At 51.3% G+C, this 22,771-nt stretch overlaps 1 protein-coding gene across 1 annotated transcript in view; it reads left to right on the top strand.

Annotated features, from left to right (window-relative positions):
- VANGL1 (VANGL planar cell polarity protein 1) overlaps window positions 1-22,771 on the top strand; it is a 54,623-nt gene that overhangs the window by 18,464 nt on the left and 13,388 nt on the right. Inside the window, exons 4-5 of the mRNA XM_019457941.2 lie at window positions 2,017-2,624; window positions 21,917-22,050. Of these exons, the coding sequence (XP_019313486.1) occupies window positions 2,017-2,624; window positions 21,917-22,050 (742 nt within the window). The remainder of the gene's footprint in view (window positions 1-2,016; window positions 2,625-21,916; window positions 22,051-22,771) is intronic.

Here is a 22,771-nt window from a genome sequence, read left to right as displayed (position 1 = left end):
ACACTATCGATACATATGTTTTTATTCCTCTACAAAGTTCTCATGTTCTCCCCAGTCAATTCCCGTCCCCACCCCCACCTCTTCAAGACAGACCCTGTTTTGATTTCTACCGCCATAGATTGGTTTTGCCTGCTTTAGAATTTGATATAATTGGGATCGTACTCTTTTGGTTCAGACGTTTTTTAGTCAGCGTGATGATTTTGAGATTTACCAAGTTCTGGTGTGTTTTAGCAATTCATCCTTTTTTATTTTCGCTGAGTAGTATTCTGTCGTCTGAATATACTACAGTTTGTTACCCATCCTTCTGGTGATAGATAGACATTTGAGGTGTGCCATTTGGGGCTACTGTGAATAAAGCTGTTAAGAACATTCTGGCACGGGTCTTCTTGCGGATGTGTATTTTCATTGATTTTGGATAAAACCGTGGGAGTGTCATTGTTGGATCATACAGTTCAGAATATAGTGAAATTTGTATGACACTACCAGACCCGTTTTCAAGAGTGCTTGGACCATTCGGTACTTCCCTCAGACATGTGTGAGAGAGTCTTGGTGGCTTTTGGCTGTTGTCCTAGAGAGTTTGTGGTATGTGATACTTGTAACCAAGTCGAAGACCTGTTTGTTCATCGGTCAAGACCATTGCCACCGCCCACCAGTCCTTGTCATAGCCTATCTGTTCATAGATCATGATTCTGATCATTTCTAGATCTAAGGTTCTTGTTCAGTTTTGAGATCCCAATTCTTGCTGATTCGGCTGTCAACTTAAACTAGATTTTTCAAAGTTGGTGTCTTACGCATGAATTTCACCCAGTTTGTCCCTACATCAGACTGTTTTCTCCAAGTTAAATCATGTACACAAATCTCTGAGGCAAAAACCTCTTTGGAACCCCTGTGGCTTTTCATTGCCTTTGTAGTGAAGTCAGGTTTGCTTGCCAGCAAAATAGCAGAATTGTTTGAAAATCTTAACAAGTGGATCTTGGTAAAGGAAGAGACTGCTTGCTCCAAATGGAAGCTACCTCAGACTTTAAAAAGAGAGAGGAAAGCACAAAAGTCAGAGACACTGCAATAGTCTGGTAGTTCTGTACCCTCGATATTCCATGTGTCAGTGAGAATGTGTGTTTAGGGAGGAAGTTTTTTGGTTTTTTTTTTAATTTTTTTTCAATGTTTATTTTTGAGTGACAGAGACAGAGTGTGAGCGGGGGAGGGGCAGAGAGAGAAGGAGACACAGAATCCGAAGCAGGCTCCAGGCTCTGAGCTGTCAGCACAGAGCCCGATGTGGGGCTTGAACTCACGAACCCTGAGATCATGACCTGAGCCGAAGTCGGATACTTAACCGACTGAGCCACCCAGGCGTAGGGAGGAAGTTTTGCGTTGTCCTGGCCTTCCATACTTGAATTTGCTTAGGTTGCTCGCTGAGAAACATTGTCACGGAGTGCTTGACGCTGATACTTCTTGAAGAAAAAAAAAAAAAAAATAGCTACAGGTTAGCTGTGATCTGTACATGGCAGTGAAGGTCCCTGGCTCTTCAGAGCTGCTGGGGGGTATTATAATACCTCACTTCCGGAAGTTGGACTCTGTTGGCCTTCGTAACCCAGCCATGAACTGAGGCGAGAACACAGAGTTTTCTTATGTTACGGGTGAGCCCTCACATGTCAGTCTCACGGCGGGATTGCTTATTGGGCCAAAAAGCCTCTCCGGAGATTCCAGCACGGGGGATGATAATCCACATGATAAGAATGAATCCCCCAACAAACACACCAAAAGGGTACACTGCGTTTTCTCTGTTTGGAAAGGTCAGTATATGACCCCCTTGGAAAAATGCCAGTGAAAACCGTTCAGGTCAAAACCTCCTGTATTTGAAGACTTAAGCCTCCATTTTCTGGGATGCCCGTGGGTGTGGGCTGGCTCAGAGAGGAGGGCCCTCTGTGGGCACCGCGTGTCCAAATGCTTGCTTTGTGGCTTTTGCCAGTGACCTGCCGCCTGTGGCTCTTCACGCTCCCTGTTTGTGTTCCCCGTCAGGATGACAACTGGGGAGAGACCACCACGGCCATCACAGGCACCTCAGAGCACAGCATATCGCAGGAGGACATTGCCAGGATCAGCAAGGATATGGAAGACAGCGTGAGGCTGGATTGCAGGCGCTACCTGGGCCTCACCGTGGCCTCGGTCCTTGGACTGCTGGTGTTTCTCACCCCCATTGCCTTCATCCTGTTACCCCCCATCCTGTGGAGGGACGAGCTGGAGCCTTGTGGCACAATTTGTGAGGGACTCTTCATTTCCGTGGCGTTCAAACTCCTCATCCTGCTCATTGGGACCTGGGCGCTCTTCTTCCGCAAGCAGAGAGCTGACGTGCCGCGCATCTTCGTGTTCCGTGCCCTTCTGTTGGTCCTCATCTTTTTTTTTGTGGTTTCCTATTGGCTGTTTTATGGGGTCCGCATTTTGGACTCTCGGGACCGCAACTACCAGGGTATCGTGCAGTACGCGGTGTCCCTCGTGGACGCCCTCCTCTTCATCCACTACCTGGCCATCGTCCTGCTGGAGCTGAGGCAGCTGCAGCCCATGTTCACGCTGCAGGTGGTCCGCTCCACCGACGGCGAGTCCCGGTTCTACAGCCTGGGACACCTGAGGTAAGGGCTGCTGACTGACATCTTTCTAGGAGGCCGCACGTGAGGGGTGAGGACGGGTGCCAGGACCAGAGTCTGACTCCTTCCCTGAGGTTCTGGGAAGACGTGTGTGTGTGCATGTCCGTGTGTGTGTCTGGTGGGGGGTGTCCCTGTCCGTGGACTTTCCTGACTGTGGGGTGGGGTGACACAAATGCTGCCTGTCATCCAGGCTGGAGTTTTGTTGGGCGAGCTCTCAAACATGGCAGCTCCCAACAGAGCGGGAGGAAGGATGCCTAGTGATGGCTGCTGGCCTTGCCCCTGAAATTGGCCTGTGGGCAGTGGACAGAGTGGCCAGCACCTCCAGGCTGCGCAGAATCGCTCATTGTTCCTTTATTTTCCACGCCCAGAGGCGTCCTGGTCTAGGCACTAAATTATATGGCCACCCTAGTGACCCTCCAGTAACGAATCAGGTGCAGGTTGGAGACCCTGAACTTGTGAGAGTTGAGTGTTTTGAAAATGTACGTATGTGGGACAAAGTTAGAAATACATTGAGATGTCATACTTTAAATCTGCGTATATAATCTAGTTGGTGGTCAACTAAAAAAGCGATGGTCGCATTTTATCTCATTTATTTTATTTTTATTTATCCCGAGGTAAGCGCTTTGTGTAGATTGTCACGTTTAGTCCTCACAGAACCCTTTGCTATAGGTACTCTTCATCCCAGTTTTTTTTTTTTATTTTTTTTTTAACGTTTATTTTTGAGACCGAGAGAGACAGAACATGAACGGGGGAGGGTCAGAGAGAGGGAGACACAGAATCTGAAACAGGCTCCAGGCTCTGAGCTGTCAGCACAGAGCCCGACGCGGGGCTCGAACTCACGGACCGCGAGATCATGACCTGAGCCGAAGTCGGCCGCTTAACCGACTGAGCCACCCAGGCGCCCCTCTTCATCCCAGTATTACAGATGAGGGGGATTACGACACTTAAACAATGTGTAGAAACTAGTAACGGCTGGCCTTCGTTCGCAGTCACCTAGTTGTCGTGAAGCTGGGCCTAGGTTAATGCCCTCATCATGGTATGTCTCACTTTGTGTGTATGGGACTATTTGTCTGTTTTCTCCCACCAACTGAGGAAGGGGCTGAGGACAGGGGCCGTGTCTCCCTCTCATCGCATCCCCAGTGTCCGGCCCCGGAGCATGGCATACAGCCGGCACTCACAGGGCTCCCGGTGAACGGATAGCCTGGGATGACCTACTTGGCCGTCTCGTCGGGCTCCCCTGCCTCCTCGGGCGATATATGTTGAGGTGTGTAACCTGCCTGGCACCTGGTGAGCCCTTAGTTAATTGTGGCCATTACAGCCTCTGATCGAGCAGCTGGCAAAGCGGCCAGTATCGGCAGGCGCACCTTAGTGGATCTCAGAACAATGGGCTTTGTCATAGTTCTGGCAGGGACACAGGAAGGTGGCCCAGCCCTGGTTTGCAGCTGGGCCAAACCGGCTCAGTGTTGGCACACGCCCTCTTTCGTTCCTCTGGCTTCACCTGGGCCACCCCAGGCCTGGGCGGGGGTGGGGTGGGGGGGTGGGGGGGGGTGGTTAGCATTGGAAGCTGCTGCCATCCTGACCGGTCCTTGGAGGGAATTGGTGTCTGAGTCACGCGCCCTGCACGGCAGAATCCTGTGTTTCGAGTCCTTCGCAGATGCCCGTGGGGCTGTGAAGGCAAGTAAGCCGCTGCTGCTTGTTCATCTCTGCTTTCTTTCCCCCTGTTTTGCGGTGGAGAATGACCAGCAGACTTGCATTAGACACCTGTCAGGTGCACAGCCCGGCACTGGGGCTCCTGATGCGCGATGGCTACCTTCAGGGCTCTGTTGCGATGCTCCTGGGGCCCACAGACCCTTCCCGGTTGTTCTTACCATGACCGATAACTGCCCGGCCTCTCCCTGTCAACCCTGAAGCCGCTAACCCCAGCCCCCAGGGAAACCCGAGCGTAGCACCTTGCCAGCAGCCCCGGGGGGGAACGTGCTGAGGGGGTGCCCTGGTCTTCCTGGTGGCTTCTCTCCGGGCCCTTTGTTTTCCTCCTCTTCCCGCCTTCAGTAAGGCCCTCTTTGTCCTCACATGGAGACCCTGCTTCTGGGGTGGAAAGGTGGCTGGGGAAGGGGAGACGCCTTTTCTACACGAGTGCCTGGCCGCCCCCGTGACAGCCGGTCTGTGCGAGCTGGAGCGGGCTTGGCACCTCTCCTGCTGGCACCGTGTGGGCTCAGTCACCCGCCGACTCTTGGGCTAAATCTGGTCTGCGCCCAGCGGTGGCCGGAAGAGTCACGGGGCCAGAAATAGAACTTCTAAACCCTTTCGTAAAGTGTGGAAACGGGAGGGGTGGGAGAACCAGAGACACAAAGAGCGAGGCCGGGAATCAGATCAGCTGATGTGCACCGCCCTTCTCCCTTCCCTTTATGTAAAGCCTTCCCCGTGGCAATGACCTGACGGGCTTAGGTGCAGGGCCAAGGTGAGTTCTTAGTTCTTGTTTTGTCCTCAAAGATGATTTTCTTGAATCGACTGAGCTATTTTTGACAGTTGTCAAAAGAATGCCTGTTCTTTCGTTTCTCGAAGCAAATATGCTCCTCGTTAGCTCTCACAAAAGGCACAGTGGCCCTGTTTGTTGGCAAGAATGGAATTATGGGCTTATTTGAAAACTTCCAGAAAAATAAAAGATTATCGTGGTACAAAGTGAAACGTTGTCAATAGACTAAGATATTACTAACGTTTGTCCAGTGCCTTGGGGATGACAGGGGGCTTTTTAGATGTCTGCTGTCATTTCCCTCTCTTGCCCTGCCAGGGTGGGGCAGGTGGTATGGGGCTGCTGCCCTTTACAGAGGAGAACCCAGGGTGCCTAGGTGGCTCAGTCGGTCTGACTCAGGTCATGATCTCATGGTTCGTGAGTTCGAGCCCGACATCAGGCTCTGTGCTGACAGCTCAGAGCCTGGAGCCTGCCTCACGTGTGTGTGTGTGTGTGTGTGTGTGTGTGTGTGTGTGTGTGTGTGTCTCTCTCTCTCTCTCTCTCTGCCCCTCCCCTGCTTGTGCGCTTGCTTGCGCTCGCTCGCTCTCTCTCAAAAATGAATAAACGTTAAAAAAAATTAGAGGGGAGCCCAAGCTGCACACAGATCAGGGACCTGTGTGCCCTCCTGAGGGTCCCACCCCTCCCCTGCAGCACCCTGGGTCTCAGCACATCTGCTTTGTAATTATGCATGCACACCTCCCTGGTCACTTGTTTTGACCTCATTCTCACAATGAGCTGCTGACTTTTCCAGGATGTCACCAAATATTGGTAAGTTTTGATCTGACCACATTTGGGGAGAAATCCAGAAGAGAGACAAATGGCATTTGATTATCATAGTTAATATATTTCTCAGTTTTGAGCTCTTTAAAGCCAAATGCTATGAATGTTGGAGCGTAGAAGCCAGTCGAATTGACTGAATCTGAGATGTAGGACAGCAGTTTACAGTGAAACCCTAAGGTAACAATCACCTGGTCCTTACCATGTGCCGAGCTCCTTCTGCGCTCCTAACAGAACTCATTTAATCTGAACGGTCCTGGGGGAGGCACCATCATCCTCATCTTCAGAGGAAGGAACTGAGACACAGAAGAGTTAAGCTGGTTGTCTGCTTGTGACTGTGGGAGCCAGAGTTTGAGACCAGGCTGTCTGGTTCCAGAATGTTCTTAACCTTTGGATATATGCGTCCATATTCGCATCACTGCTTTAAGAACACGTGAACGAACTCGTCACCAATTTGGAGTTGTTCACCGTGGGCTAGGCTGGGTGCTGGCGATTTTTTTAAAATAACGTGATTCTACTGAACTCTCAGCTGCAGGGCTGGAAAGGAGAGAATGCAGAGAGTATTGCCAGAGATGTCCGGCTTGCGCTCTGCAGCCATTCCGTAGCCCATTGGTTCTTTTTGTTCAGTCAGTCAGCACACAAAACCTGGGCCTTGAAACCATAGCGGTAGGCAGCCGACGCCCCCAGCCACCTCGGGCTCCCATTCTCAGAGTCTGCTTGTTCTTACTTTGCATATAGTTCTAACGTTTACTTACCGACTTCTGTACCTCAAACAAGTGCACAAGTAACACATTTCAAGTGAGAGCTGCTATAGGGAGGCATGTGAACATCAAGGAAAAGTGGTAGCCGGGAGTCATCAGCAGAGAGACTGGAACCACAAAAGCAGGTAGAACTCTTGCCTGTTGACAGTGACCCGTGTTCTGTGAGATATGTATCTGGCTGAAGCTCCATTGTAGCTAATTCAGCGAGCAGGCTTTGACTGTGTGGGTTTCTAGGCATGCTTCATTCACTGACGTGGAGAGTATCTTATAAATTGGTGCCGACCCTGAACCTTTTTATCAAGGGTCTGGTTACCGACCATAGAACCACCTGTGCTTTAGAAGAAATGATTCGGAGATTGCTTTTCAAACAGTGCAGGTTTATGGCCATGCATGATCGTAGCATTGCTGTGTTGAAAGGGGCTGTCGTGTCCCACCCCCAAAATTCACAGGTGGAAGTGAGAAACATGTCACTGGAGAGTGGCGAAGAGACCGTTTTTATTATAAAGTGGCAAGGAACTTGGCTGAACTGTGTTCATGTTCTGGTGTTCTGTGGCAGGGAGAACTTGTGAATGATGGAATTGGATTTCTAGCTGAGGAATTTTTTTAATAGTTTTTTTTTTAATGTTTATTTACTTAGCATGCATGCCAGCGTGTAACCAGGGGAGGGCAGAGAGAGAGAGAGGGAGAGAGAGGATCCCAAGCAGATGCTGCACTGTCAGTGCAGAGCCCGACCTGGGGCTCGATCTCATGAACTGTGAGATCATGACCTGAGCAGAAATGAAGAGTCAGGTGCTTCGACTGAGCCACCCAGGAGTCTCAATGTTTAGCTGAGAAAGGTGTTGAGGATGCAGCTTGGGTCCTCCTTAACTGCTTATAGTAAAATGTGACAAGGAGATGTGTTGCAGAAGGGAAAGGTCGTTAAGCAAAAGGGAATCCAAACTTGAAGGTTTGGAAAATTTTCAGCTTATTCATACAGCAAAAAATGATGAAGTGGATACTAAAGAAAACAACATCAAGGGTGTGGTCACACAACTGTTTGATGTTTTCTAAAGTTTATTTGTTTGTTTGTCTGTTTATGAAATCTCTACACCCAATGTGGGGCTCGAACTCATGGCCCCAAGATCTAGAGTTGCGTGTTCTACCAACTGAGCCAGCCAAGCTCTGTTTGATTTAATCAGGAGTTGATCAGCCATTCCAGCAGAAGCCAAGAATAAAGATGGGAAGATGGGTTTGTCCCAGTAGTAACACTGTCACCTGGGACTAACGGATACAGAGAAGGGGGTGTAGAATGAAGGAAGGCTGAGAACATGTGTTATCCTCACAAATAGGGAGGAATGACCCCAAAGATGATCCAGAGATCATCGGGCTGCCACTCCCACTACAGGCCCAGGAGCCAGGTTCCTTTCTCATTGGCTTCAGAGGTTGTGTCCCCCACTTGGGGCCACTGCTGAGAGCTGCTTGGGCAGGGCCAGCCCTGAGCCCCGAGGACACTGTGTTGAACCAAAGAGGATTACCCTTAAGATCAAGATCTTAGGATCTAATGGAATTGGCCTTGCTAGGTTTTGGACTTGTCTGGGACCCATCAACCCTTTCCTCCGGTTTCTACCTTTTGGAATGAGAATGCCTATCCTATCCCTATCTCATTAATATATTGGAAGCACATAAGTTGTCTGGTTCCACGGGTTCACAGCTGGAGTGGGATCTTTGCTTCACTGTAGGTTATACCTTGAGTCTCAGCACTTAGATGAGACTTTGCGCTTAGGGCTGGTGCCGGAATGAGTCAAGACCTTCTGGGCTGTTGGGATGGAATTGGCATATTTTGCATGGGAGAAGAACATCAATTTTAGGGGCCAGAGGTGGAATGTTATGGATTGAATTGTATCACCCAGAATTTATAGGTTGCAACTCTAAACCCTGTGTGGCTTTATTTAGAGAAGGGGTATCCGAAGAAGTCATTAAGGTTCAGTGAGGTCATAGATCTGATAAAACGCATGTTCTTATAAGAAGAGACACCAGAGAGCTTACACACACACACACACACACACGCGCGCGCGTGCTCTCTCTCTCTCTTTCTCTCACCCCTGTGCTCACGGATCGAGGAACGGCCATGTGTAGATATCATGAGAAGGTTGTCATCTGTAAGCCAGGAAGAGGGCTCTCACCAGAAACTGAATCGGCCAAACCTTGGTCTTGGACATCTGGGCTTCTGAACTCCAAGAAAATAAGTTTCTGTTGTTTAAGCCACTCAGTCTATGGTATTTTGTTATGGCAGCCTGAGCTAAGACGGGAACATGACACAGTGGTGACTCTTGAGCCCAGAGCCCCAGGAAACCATGGGATCAATGAGCGCAGTTCAACCCTGATGAAACAGAGCTCATATTGTCCCTTCTCCGGCTCACGCCTGCGTCCTCACAGCTCGAGTGGGAGCCTTGCTTCTCTCGAATGCACTTGGGTTTTCTAGTTAGAAGTGAGAAAGCGAGAGTCTCTGGGGGAGATTAAGGTTATTCCAGTAATTCCAGGGCAGATCTACCTCCCCTTGAAATCCTAGGTCTGTGATCCTGGGTCAAGCGATATCCAAGCTGGTAATTACACCGCCGATCAGATTTGACCGTCCCGCTGAGCTGTGGGCCCTCCCTCTCACATTCAAGACTGGCATCAACGGGTTTGGTTAGGACCCAGCACCATTGGCTGCAAAGCTGGGGAGTGTTTTTAAATGACCACCGGGGATTTTGGTTCATGTCATTTATGATCATGGTTTCGTACACAGTTTTCATTTTTAGAGAGGTGTGTTTTGTTTAACTGCTTTTCATCGAAGACGTTTGCCAGTCCCCTAAAAAAGCAAAGGATAAAAACGAGTAAAAGCTGAGGAGTAGAGTGGAAAGGTTTTTGCTCGGATCTGCGTTGCTGTGGGAGAATTGTGAGGGCTGCCGTTTGCGGTTTGGCCCGGGGGTGCCTGTTCGAAGTGGCTGTAATGAGGGTGTGAGACGCTGGACACTGCAGCCCTGTGTTTGGACAGCTGCCTCTTGGCAGTGGCCACAGCTGGGAAGGCTTCCCTCGCACAGTGTCTGCCCGTAAGCCCTGCTCCGAGCCCCTGAGCGGCCATCCCTCACAGAGTGCAGCCACCGAATGGCCAAGGAGCCCGTGGATGCAGAACTGGTCTAGATGGCCTTCCCATGGGGCCACAGGTGGCTAGGACATGCCAACACACAAGAAGGCGGATGGACAGGTGTCTGCATTCCCTGTCCTGCAGAGCCACTGCCCGGCTCCGCTCTGTGCCCGTTTTGGCTCCGTCTCTGCCGGCAGAGATCTAGTGGGCCAGGCTGATGGCCCTCAGAATTCCCGACTTTTCATGCTCTGCTCCCGTGGTTCTTCCCAAGGCCAGAGGTACTGAGGCTGAGAAATGGGAGGCTGGCTAAGAGAATGCCAGTCAGGCATCCCAGGTGGGTCTGGAGGTACCGTAGTTCCTATCTAAATCTCTGTCTTAGCCCCAAGCAGGCAGTTGTCTTTGATGTTTATCTGGTGTGATTCAGCTCAGTAATTTGAAACGTTGAGAAAGCTGAATTTCCATCCCAGGCAGGGCCGGCAGGTGCGGCCCAAATTGGACCATGCAGGGAGGTGGCGGTGTGATGGGGTCGGTGCCCTGTCCCGGAAGCAGGGCTGCGGACTCTTCGGGCAGACCGTGGCAATAGCCAAACCTGCCGCTTACAGGGAGGCGTGTCTCAGGTTTGCCAGCATTTCTGCTGCGGGAAGGGCCGCCAAGAGGACAGCCCGCCATGACGGGATCACCTCCGAAGGAGGTCTCAAGTGTTGATGCCACACTCAGAACCGCCCGCCCCGTGGATCATGGCATCGTGGCCTAAAAGGGCAACACGCGGGACAGCGTTTTGTTGTCTGGCTCCTGAGACCAGAAGAACCAGACCGGTGCATGTAGCCGTGAGCTACCTCTCGTCCTCCCAGGGAGGGAGAGCGTGGTCTCTGCACATGTTCTCAGTGTGGTCTGCCTGACATTCGGGAGGGTGTTTTCCAGGGTGATCATTTGTTAAGAGGGGGGACATAAAGTGCAGAGAGAAGGGCCCCGGTGCTCCCCCAGGCTGCACTTTGGAGGCCATTCCTTGGTGACCAACCCCCTTTGAGCTGTTCCCGGCCTCTAGTGTCTCTGCCTCCTGATGGGAGCCCCTACAGGGCTTGCGTGCAGCCCCATTTGGTGCCTACGCCAGGGACACTTTCCAACCCATAAATATTGATTCAGAGAACTAGGTTTCTGCAGCTTCCGTGTGGCTGGGGAGCCCGCAGGCCGCGGTCCCCCCGGGAATCCATGCAGCCTGGAAGGGAGCCTCCCTGGGCCGCGCCAGCGGGACAGGGCCCCAGCTGTGGGGCCTCCGTCAAGGTCGGCAGTCTGCCTCCCATCCCAGGATCTCAGGCAGCAATGTGTGTCGCACCTGGCCCATTGTGACAGAGTCCCTGAAAATCCAGGCTTGTGCCCAACTCTTTCTACCGTCCAGTCCAGGTCTGTCAGTAAACACAAGCCGTTTCCCATTTTCGCCCCTCCCTGTCCTCAAGTTCCAAGGTGATCATTGCCTGTTCCCTGTGTGGGATTCGTGTAAGCCACATCCCCAAAGGCAGTCTCGAGACAAACATTTTAATTAAAAGGCAGGAGGGCCCAGAGATGCAAACGCTCTTGTGCGCGGTTCCCAGGAGAGGTGGCAGCGGCATTGAGGGGCTAATTATGCTCGTGTCTCTGGGACTCGGCATGAACATTGCTGCACCTTGTCCTGACTCCTGGTCACCCCAAAGTCACTTTATCTCTACGTCCAGGCCAACAGCGAAGGCCACGCATCCAGGCTGCGGCCTTGCTGACGCTTGTGGGGAGAAGTTAGTCAGATAGAACTGAGCCCATCTGCCGGCTCGCCCACACTGGGAGTTGTCCCAGAAAGTCGAACCATTTTAGCGTTTTCTCAAAGACCCCGGGTTCAGGCCTAAAAAGCCGCCGCCGGATCAGGCACACCTCTAAGAGTAGTAGGAGAGAGGGAGGCCTTGGTTACTGTTAGCATCCTCTGGATCTTCCTGGCCGGCTCTCCCTCTCTCCTACCCACACACTCCCTCTCTGTCCCGCTGTCCCCCCCTCACCGTCTCCGACCTTTGCCATCCTCTCAGCCTGGCCCTGCTCTTTCCCTGTCTCCATCTGTCTTGCCCTAAATACAGATGTGTTCACTTCCTAAAGCTGCGGTGGGACCACAGACTAGGTGGCTTAAAACAGTTTTCTCTGTCCGTTCTGGAGGCTAGGAGTCTCAAATCTAGGTCCTGGCAGGGCCGGGCTCCCTCTGAATCCTTCCTGGTCTTCCTGGCTTCTGCTGGCCGTCCTTGGCACTCCTTGGTTTGCGTCCACGTAAGCGCAGTCTCCGCTCTGTCATCACGTGGCGCTTTCTGTGTGTGTCCCCTTTTCTTTATAAAGATACCAGTAGGACCTTAACTCACTGTAATTACATCTGCAGGGATCCCATCGTGAGGTCCTGGGTACACACGTGGATTTGGGGAGACACTTCACCCCACCAACAGGGTCTCAAAGCTGTTCTGTGACTCAGCAGGGTGGCCCTGTCGCTGTTACTGTAGTTGTTTGGGAGGGTTGCTTCACACCAGCCTGCTTTGCCCACACCCCTTCCTCTGCCCGGAATTCACCTTACAGCCCGTTGTCCGCACGGCGTGGCCATCATCCATCATTTAACACTTAGAAACTCCGCTTCGCCTCCGCCGCAGATCTTCACCTGAAACCCTCCACCCCTCCCCTGGTCACAGGTTCTGTCACAGTCCGTGGGTCACCACCGACGGGAGCTTAAGCCTCTTAAGGTTCTTTTCACATCTGTTTCCAGGTCCTTGGGATCTAGCGGGTGCTCCTAATTCATACTAGCCTGTGAATGGTGTTGGAGAGACTGGTTGTTAGGATTTTTTTGAGTGTCAGCATCCTTAGCTGGCTAGTAGAGTAATGAGTACTTGCCCTGAAAGCAAGCCCTTGCGGATTTTGCTGTGACTGGAACCTTGCCTCTTCAGTGCCTTCCTGTCGGCACACACCGAGGTAACCAGATTAATGGCAGCTGTCATTTACGTAGGGCACTAACATGTAAGAAATGCTTCCACGTTTTTCACGCATGAAGAAAGCTGTTTTTGTTGACAGAGCTAAAGGGAGCAGATGAATATTTAAAAAGAAGTGGCTAGGGGCACCTGGGTGGCTCAGTCAGTTAAATGTCTGACTTCAGCTCAAGCCACGATCTCACGGTTCGTGAATTCAAGCCCCGCGTCAGGCTCTGTGCTGATGGCTCGGAGCCTGGAGCCTGCTTCAGATTCTGTGTCTCCCTCTCTCTCTGCCTCTCCCCTGCTCATGCTCTCTCTCTTTTTCTCAAAAAATAAATACACATTAAAAAAAAAATTTAAGGGGCACCTGGGTGGCTCAGTCAGTTAAGTATCCAACTTCAGCTCAGGTCATGATCTCACGGTTTGTGAGTTCGAGCCCTGCCTCAGGCTCTGGGCTGACAGCTCAGAGCCTGGAGCCTGCTTCAGATTCTGTGTCTCCCTCTCTCTCTGCCCCTCCCCTGCTCACTCTCTCTCTCTCTCAAAAATAAATACACGTGCAAAAAAATTTTTTTTAATTTAAAAAGAACTGGCTAAAACCTGCCTGAGGCCTCCCCACCTGGCCCTGTCAGGGGAGGGCCTTTCTAGCTGCCCGGAGAGACATTAAAGCCTGTAAAGCGCGAGGATCTCAGACCGGCTGAGCTCTAAAACCTGAATATTTCTGATTTTAATAGCATGTCTTAATTTAATTACGGAAGCCACAACCAAATCGAAGGAAAAGCGAACAAAACAGGGAGCTCTCTGTGTGTGCATGCGTATGTGTGCATATTTGCATACACGCGTTTCTAGGCCTCGGTGCCCTTATTTGCGCAGGAAGAGAGTTAAAAGGGGGGAAGTTTATGGCCACAATTGTTTCCTTCAAATATTTGATGAGCTTTCACAAGAAAGGAGGGTTTGGGTGCAGAAGGAAGCGGTGGCAGGACCCCTGGGTAGAACTTAGAGGAAGGTCATTTCAAGGCCAAGTGAGAGAGAACTTTCTTTTCACAGAGAGGCTGGTTGCCGTCCGGGGCGCCATAAAGAGAATCGGTATGTGGATTGGGAGTTTGGCCTAGACGGACTCGGATTTCTTTGCTTCTTGTGTCTCTGCCTAGGTGAGCATTAAGGTTCTCTTCCTTCTGCGAAGAGTAACATTTTGTGATTCAGGGGCAGGGAAGCTTAGGTCGTGCTTTCACCAGAGATGCACGAAGAATCGAGCCAGCAGCCAGCCTCAGCCCTTTGCTGCCAGATGCTCATTGCCCTTAGGAGCGGGACCGTTTGCATTCCATGGCCGCGTGCAGTTCACAGATGCTTTTCCTGCTCTTCCTTCGTTTGCTCTTCGGGACATCTGCACGCAGCCCTAGGTGCTCTCTGGCGTCTCGGCTCCGGGGACCGAGAAACAGGCCCTGGAAGGGAAGGGACTGTACAGAGCTACAGGGCCGCGGCAGCAGATTTGGGGTCTAGGCCTTCTGACTCTGAGGCTGCTCCTCGTCCACAGCGTGTATCATGGGTGCCTCCCGGGAGCAGGGCCCGGTTTGCAGGAGGCTGGGGTTGGCAGGAGACGCTGTGTAAAAACAGGCGGTAGCGCAACTCTAGGGTCTGAGGCAGTAAGGAAAGCTGTGCAGAGGGGATGTGTCCTGGCTTATTTCCTGTGGCAGCGCCCTGTGGCCTTGCTTCGGGCCAGGTACTTCGGAATGTAGTATCTCATTTAATCTTTCGAACGGACCTGAAGGGGCGCCTAGGTGGCTCAGTCAGTTGAGCGTCCAAATCTTAATTTTGACTCAGGTCATGAGCTCACGGTTTGTGAGTTCGAGCCCTGTGTTGGGCTCGCAGCCTCACTGGGATTCTCTCTCTCTGCCCCACCGCCACTTGTGCGTGTGCGCGCCCTCTCTCTCTTCCTCAAAATAAACTGTACAAAGATTTTTATTTTCATTTATTTTAGAGAGAGAGCACACAAGCTGGGGAGAGGGGCAGAGGGAGGGAGAGAGAGAGAGAGAGAGAGAGCGCCTTTAGCAGGCTCTGTGTTCAGTGCAGAGCCTGATGCCAGGCTCAATCCTATGACTCTGGGATCATGACCTGAGGTAAAATCAAGAGTCAAATGCTCAACTGACTGAGCCACCCAGGTGCCCCTAAATAAATATACTTTAAAAAAAATATACACCTAAACCAGGCAAGCAAGCAACTCCTCCTTGAGAGCAAGAAGGTAGAGGTCTCTGGTTTTTCTCCCAACCTAAATGCCAGCTGACCTTAAAGTCTTGGAAAGCCATAGAATTTGTATTTGTCTCCATTGATATTTAAGCTCAGGAGTTAAGTACAGGTGTCACCAGACTCCAGTCAGATCCTGGCCTATTTGGATCTTGCCCTCTGTCCCTGGAATTAAAAAAAAATTTTTTTTTATGTTTATTTTTGAGAGAGAGAGAGGGAGAGCGCGCAAGAGCGAACATGGGGAGGGGCAGAGAGAGAGGGAAACAGAATTCGAAGCAGGCTTCAGTCTCTGAGCTGCAGCACAGAGCCCAATGAGGGGCTCGAACTCACAGACCACGAGATCATGACCTGAGCCGAATTTGGATGCTATTTATTTTTGAGAGAGAGAGAGAGAGAATGGGGGAGGGGCAGAGAGAGAGGGAAACATAATTGGAAGCAGGCTCCAGGCTCTGAGCTGTCAGCACAGAGCCCGATGTGGGGCTCGAACTCACAGACCGCGAGGTTATGACCTGAGCCAAAGTTGGACGCTTACTGACTGAACCACCCAGGCGCCTCTGGTTCTGTTCTTTTCTTTTCTTTTCTTTTCTTTTCTTTTCTTTTCTTTTCTTTTCTTTTCTTTCCTTTCCTTTCCTTTCCTTTCCTCTTCTCTTCTCTTCTCTTTTCTTTTCTTTTCTTCTCCTTTTCCCAGTTTTTTTAATGTTTATTATTTCTGAGAGAGAGAGAGAGAGCAGGGGAGGAGCAGAGAGGCAGACAGAGGATCCACAGCGGGCTCTGTGCTGATAGCGGAGAGCCCAGTGTGGGGCTCGAACCCAGGAAGTTCAAGGTCAGAGAATAAGCGATAGAGCCGAGAGTCGTGCTGTCTGGGGCCAAAGCCCGGTACCAGCTGCTCTGTGCACACGGTTTCCCACAGCAGAGATGTGGAGAACAGTAGCAAGCGTAGCTGTGTAGGACATTGATTTGGTTTGGGTTTGGGCCTTCAGAGTTCATCTTTCAAAAATGTCTTTCAGGTTCTTAGGAACTAAAGCACGAACTCTGCTCCCAGGTGTTTGTCTCTGCCGCAGTGCACGGGCAGGGCGAGCCCCTTGTCTCTGTTCCCACGGCAGTCGTAACAGACGCCAAAGGCCATGACACGTCTCATTCCACCGTCTTTGTCCTGAAAAGAAAGTGGGCCAGTAAGGCAACATTGTCAGCAGTGAGTTTCACATTTAAAAGTGGCTGTCGAGGGGCGCCTGGGTGGCTCAGTCCGTCAAGCGTGCGACTCTTGATCTCGGCTCAGGTCATGGCCTCACGGTTCCTGAGTTCGAGCCTCGCATCGGGCTCTGTGCTGACAGGGCGGAGCCTGCTTGGGATTCTGTCTTTCCCTCTCTCTGCCCCTCCCCCGCTAATGCTGTTTCTCTCTCTCTCTCTCTCTCTCTCTTTCAAAATAAAAATAAAAAATTTTTAAAAAGGTAAATAAAGGTGGCTGTTGAATTGCCTCAGACGTGTGTGCTGACCCGTTGCGGGCCTGCCTTTCCCACGAGTTCAAGTTTGGGTCAGTCTGGGCCAAGCAGAGTAGAGGGGTGTGCTTTCGCTCTGGCAATGATGTCGGCTCTTCTGACCCTAAATATTCCATCGTCCGTGTGGTCTGTCACATACCTGGCATTCCTGTCCGTGTCTTTACGTGCAGGTTCAAGGGAATTTCTGTTACAGTTCTGCCTATCACCGTGCTGTTTTCCACAAATCCGTGTGGTCTGTGAGCAGTTATTTCCCTGGATCATGATGCAGGGGTGTGTGTTGGAACACGATATTGATTGAGCTCAGCCTTCTCTATCTTGCGGGGGGGTGGTCCTTGCCGTGGGTTTTGGGTGAGGCCATGTCTATAATCTGTACGTCAGGCTCCACCTGCCTATAATACGGGGTTTCTGCGTGAGGGTTGTTTAGTCAGATTACCAGTTCTCGGAATATGACGGCGATAAGAGAGATGGCAGGTTTCTCACCAACTTGATTGTTCTTGCCCCCACTCCGTCCCCAGAGACGGTCTGGTCTGGAGACTGGGACTAGTTGAAAGATTCGCTTTTCTCCATCTCTGAGGCCCTTTTTGCCTTGGAAACCCCATGGTTTTATGAAATGCATGCTCTGGACTGATCGTATGCCTGTTGGGATTCTGGGGTTTCCTACAGGAGCAAGTTGAGCCAGTGAGTAGTATGTACTTGGGGGAAGTCATAGGAGGTGTCCCTTGCACACTTGGGGACTTTGATGGCCTTGCTGAAGAGGGAGAGTAGCACACTTGAAAACCTCACAGGTCCTGTGTGGTGGCTGTTGATGCTGTGCGTTTTAGGGACAGATCAGTGGTGACCAGAGAGTTAGAAAAGGCTTCCTAAAAGAAATTGGGCCTGCTTTGGCCTTGGAAGACCCCAAGTTTGGAAGATGGTGAAGGACAGAGGCTCGGAAAGATACTGAACCTTGACAATCGCCAAGGACAAGGGTGTTCCTGCATCCTGGCATTGTGGGCCATGGCTGAGGCCAGCACTGGTGCCCTGCAGGATGTCCCCTCGGTGGCTGCTGAATTGCTCTTTTACTGGAAGCCAAATGCCATATTAGTAGCATGTCACTTTTAACTTACAGTCAGTTGTCGGACAAACTCAGTCCACGGCATGAATCAGGATCCAGAATAGACATGAAAAAGACCTTAGACTTTGGATTGAAATAGACCTCAGACTCACGTGCCATAGCGGATGTCACTTAGCTGGAGCAGAGTTCCTCACCTGGGTCCGCCAAAGCCCTTTTCCCTATTTATACCCAGGCTGAGGATGTATGAGAACAGAAAGATGATTGCCAGAGGCGGGTAGGGAGACAGCACCTAGGAAGGAATCTGATAGCCACAGTGAAGGCTGGAGTACAGAAGAGATGTGAAGAAACAGCCTTGAGTACCCAGCATGGGGCGTGGGGACAGGTGGCCTCTGTCTCCTGTGGGGTCTGACATTTTCACGGGGCTCTGTACATGGCACAGCTCATAATTAACACATGAAACATTCATCCTGAGTCACCAACAAGGCTTAAGTCACGTGTAGGTTACTGTCTTTAAAAAGGTGAAAAAAGGCATATTGAATTTTTTTTTAAAGTTTGTTTGTTTTGAGAGAGAGCACATGAGCAGGGGAGGGGCAGAGAGAGAAGGAGAGAGGGAGAACCCCAAGTAGGCTCTGCACTCAGCACACAGAGCCCAAGTGAGGTCACGACCTGAGCCGAAATCAAGAGTTGGACGCTTAACCGATTGACTGAGCCACCCAGGTGCCCCACATTTTAATCCAGATTTCGCAAACATTTAAAAAAGATTTTTTTTAATGTTTATTTTTGAGAGAGAGATAGACAGTGAGTGAGCCTGAGCTGGGGAGGGGCGGAGAGAGAGGGAGACACAGAATCCGAAGCAGGCTCCAGGCTCTGAGCTGTCAGCACAGAGCCTGACGCGGGACTCGAACTCACGAACCTCAAGATCATGACCTGAGCCGAAGTCAGACACTTAACTGACTGAGCCACCCAGGCGCCCCACAAGCAGTTTTTTGAAGTTGGGACTTCAGTTATGTGTTATTTTTAGTTATGTGGAGCTTTCTGTACCCAGCATTGCTAGATCTGTTGAGTGGTGCACAGACGGTTTTCTATGGACGAGGCCATGCACCCCTCTTAGAGGCATTTCTAACCTTCCCAGGGGAGTCCCTCAGCTCCTGTGTCAGCTTGTCAGCCTGGAGTGGGGCTGGCCCGGTCCGTGGCTGCTCCTGGGAAACTCTGGTACCTCTGTGGAGGTGACAGTCCTGGGGAAGGCGAGCACTGCCTGACTTTTCCTCCTCATTCCGAACTGTTTTCCTGAGCAAAGGTTCTCGAGGACTCGGAGAGCCACACAGGTAACGTCAGCAGCTCCTTTCCCGGGTTCCCTGCCCCATCCCTGCGCGCTCCCCAGGGCCGCCTGGGCTTTGGCGTAAGTGGGCTTCGAGGGAGGCTTGTGGACTTGCCCGGTTTGGAGAGTGTCTGCCCGCAGCCCTGTGCCAGAAGGAGGCAGGGCATGGGGTGGGCACCCCGGCAAGCGAAGCCATGCTGGAGCTGCGCCTGGGCAGGACATCCCTTCTCCAGGCAGCACAGCACATTGTCTGTGGTTTCAGGGTAGAGAGGCTGGGAAATGGGGCCACCGGGCTCCCATCCAGCTTTCCCTCTCCTGCCTAGCAGGCCTTGACTGAGTTAGCGGGATCCCCTGGGCTCCTCTCTGCGGCCTGGCTGGACAGAAAAGCCAAACCCAGCAACCACAAGAGGGTTTGCTTTGACGACGGGCCTGAGAATAGCCTGTGAGTTGCCCTTTAAGTTTTAAGTTTTGATCAGGGAAATAACTTTCAGCTGGAATCCAGGAGCCTAGGGATGTTTTCACCTTTCACGTGCATATGGTAGTGTGGGAGGAAATATCTGCCCGTCAGCGTGTCTGTGTGCATGAACTGAGACATTGTGTGTGCGGGGACTTCTGGTCTCACTGAGCCCGGAGCCTCTGGAGAGACAGTGCACGGGGAAGGGGGTGGGATGGGTGCTTATGAGGGCAGGTGTGTGTGTGTGTGTGTGTGTGCACGCGCATGCACGTGTGATCAGGCCGCAGAGAGTCTCTGGATGGAGGGGTGGGGGTGAAGAAGTTCTTGTCCCGCTTTGGAAAATACTAGAGACAGCCGTCAAGGAAGAGCCGGGTAGTTCTGAGCTGGAGAGCCACTGAGCAGACTTAAGACCTGTGACACAAAACCTCGGCTCAGGGACCCCTTGGCTTGCTCAGGGAGTCTGGACCTTCCCTGCACTCTTCCCTGTGCTCCCTCAACCCACACGTATTCCCGTCAGGTGTCACAGGGCTTGGGTTCTCTGTAGGGCTGGCTAACGAGCAGCCCCTTGCGTCCTGCCTTTGCATTCCCCGGGGCTGGGTAGACGGAGGCACTCAAATGTGGAAGGGATATTGAGCAGCCGTGTGACTGAATGACTAGGGCTTTCAAAACGCGCATTTGCTCGTAGGACTCTTACTTCCATTATACAGGGCTGGTCTCGCCAGATTCTCCCAGCTTCCCATGAGTGTGCCTGTCGAGGCTGATACTAAGCAGCAGCCGAGGGTAGACCATTGATTGACTGAAGCACTGTTGGGATATAAGTGGGATAGCTTTGCCATGGCCCTGCTATCAGGGAGGTTAGCTGATTGACTTCTGGATCGTTTTTAGACTCTGTGCCAAACAAGGGGAGCCAAGCCGGGGTTTGACAGAGTGTCCAGCTGATAGGTTAGGGGGCTGTGTTGTCTTTCTGTGAAGTGCACATCCCTGAGCCACTCAGAGAGTTACAGTGGCCATCCAGGAATGGAGGGCAACCCTGTCCTGGCACCTGGGCTATTGTAAGTGACCCTGGTAATCTCACCCACTTAGCAGGGGCTAGGAAGGAAAATAAGCAGGGCAAGATAAAAATAAATTTGTAGAGTTGGTGTCAGCACGTACACTGTCCCACAGGGGCCTCGTGTCACAAGGAAAGAGCATAGGCTGGAGGTTTGTAAATCCAGATTGGAGTTCCAGCTCTCCTGTGTGCCGATCAGAGATTTTTTTTTTTTTTTAAGTTTATTTATTTATTTTGAGAGAGAGAGCACACGAGCAGCCGTGGAGCAGAGAGAGAGAGGGAGAGAGAGAGAATCCCAAGTAAGTTCTACACTGTCAGCACACAGCCCGACAGGGTTAGAACTCACAAACTGCAAGGTCATGACTTGAGCTGAAACCAGGAGTCCCATGCTCAACTGACCAAGCCACCCAGGTGTCCCTGGTCAGAGATTTTTGAATGACAGTTTTCTTACCTTGAATGGTTGTGGGAGTCAGACACGACGGTATGCGAAAATCAGTGCTGTATGAACCCAAGTTTTTCTTTGAGGTGGTGAGTGTCCTGACCAAGAGCAGGTTCTTCTGCTGCCAGTAGGGAGTGTGGACACCCTCCTTCCTCTGCCCCTGTACCTGTTGGCCTTAGCTCTTCCCTGCTGCTCTCTTAGGGGCCTGACCTTGGGCAGGGAGAGCCCGCTGCGTATGCCTCTCCTGAGGGCCAGAGACAGCAGAGGGCCAAGGGCAGAAGGCCTCGTAGACCAGGAAAGGTCAAGGTCTCAGCTAAGGGTTCAAGGGGTCTTGCTCCCTCTGAAACATGGAGCTCCAGCTGGCCTGGGGCAGATAGGATGGAACCCAGAGGAGGGATCGGGATTAACTAATATCTGCAGGCAGCATGCATTTATGTATTTATGTGTTTATATTTATTTATTTTATGAGAGAAACAGCACAAATAGGGGAGGGGCAGAGAGAGGGAGAGAAAGAGAATCCCAAGCAGGCCCCGCGCTGCCAGCCTGGCCACCCAGGCGCCCCACTGGAGCCGGCTTCTATCACGCGCCCTCTGCCCTGTGTGGTTGTAGTTGGTTCTGATTTCTAGAAAACCAAAAGCCCAGCCTTCCTTACAACAGGGGCGATGGGGCTTAGAGGGAGCCCCTGCACGGAGACCTGAGAAAGCTGAACCTACACTTGGTCCCTTCACCCGTTAGCCCCGCCACCATCTGTAAGGCTCTTGACCCTTGTGGGCTCCTCACTTCCCTCGTTTGTAAACTGAGAAAAACGGGAAAGTTCCGTGCAGCCTAAGCAAATCTAAGTTGTAACTGATTCCTTTCTCAGCTGTTGTCTCGGTGGGATGTGGCTAATGACATAGCCCGGGAGAAGGCACAGGAGCCGCTTGATGACGGAACTCAGTCTCACCTTTAAATTCTCGTCCCGGAGACAAATGGGGTGGTGAAACCCAGGAGCCGCTGCCAGTCTGCCAGGTTACCCTTGGTGTCCTGACTCCAGAAGAGGATTTTTTTTTTTTTTTTTCATTTAGGACCTGCTTATTCAATGAAAAAGCATTGCATTAATTTTGCCCTCTTTTCTCAGTATCCAGCGAGCAGCATTGGTGGTTCTGGAAAATTACTATAAAGATTTCACCATCTATAACCCCAATCTCCTAACAGCCTCCAAATTCCGAGCAGCCAAGCACATGGCCGGGCTGAAAGTCTACAATGTAGATGGTACGTGCCTTGAAATGGTGTCTCTCATTGGTGGATCTAGGGAGCACAGTTTGGGCAACTCTTTAGTTTCAACCTTATGGTCCGTCTGTTTGGTTCTCCCTCCCCTCAGTGTCCGTCTCTATGGTACATTCTCAGTTCAGAACCATTTTTTTGCTTTGCTTTGCTTCTCTTTTTCCTTTTCTTTTCTTCCCCCTCCCTCCCTTTTCTTCCTTTTGTTCTTTCGTTCTCTCTCTCTCTCTCTCTTTTCTGCAGGCAGACATACTTCCAAAGGAATGTTGATTTACAGCCCACACATGTGGGAGGTTCATTCATTTTGGGATTTTCTGATTGAAAACAATAGTGATGTACGTTTCCTGCATCCTGCTCAGAAAGCCGCTTTTGAAATTTTGGATAAGCTACCCACAGACTCAGCTCCCTAGGTCCGTGGAGTCAGTAACTTTCAGTAGTTCAGGCATCTGGTGAGATACTTACAGGGATTTCTCAATCCTGGCTAGGAGCTGGGGCTGAGTGGGTGGCCGGAGGCCAGAGGCCAGCCGGGGGACGTCAGAGCTGCATTTCAGAGCTATCAGATGGTTAAGTGCAAGAAACAGGACACAGTGTCATTTCTTGCTCAGTGCCTTGGGTCAGGGCAAGAGCTTTGCAGACCCTATAAGAGGATCATATTGTTAACAAGTCGAGTGATTTATGGATGGTGTCCATTTTTACTGGCGATATCCTCCCC

This window comes from Panthera pardus, unplaced genomic scaffold, assembly GCF_024362965.1.
Source record: "Panthera pardus isolate Hobbes unplaced genomic scaffold, ASM2436296v1 HiC_scaffold_11, whole genome shotgun sequence".
Taxonomy (NCBI): domain Eukaryota; kingdom Metazoa; phylum Chordata; class Mammalia; order Carnivora; family Felidae; genus Panthera; species Panthera pardus.
This window is presented reverse-complemented; position numbering and strand designations above follow the sequence as displayed.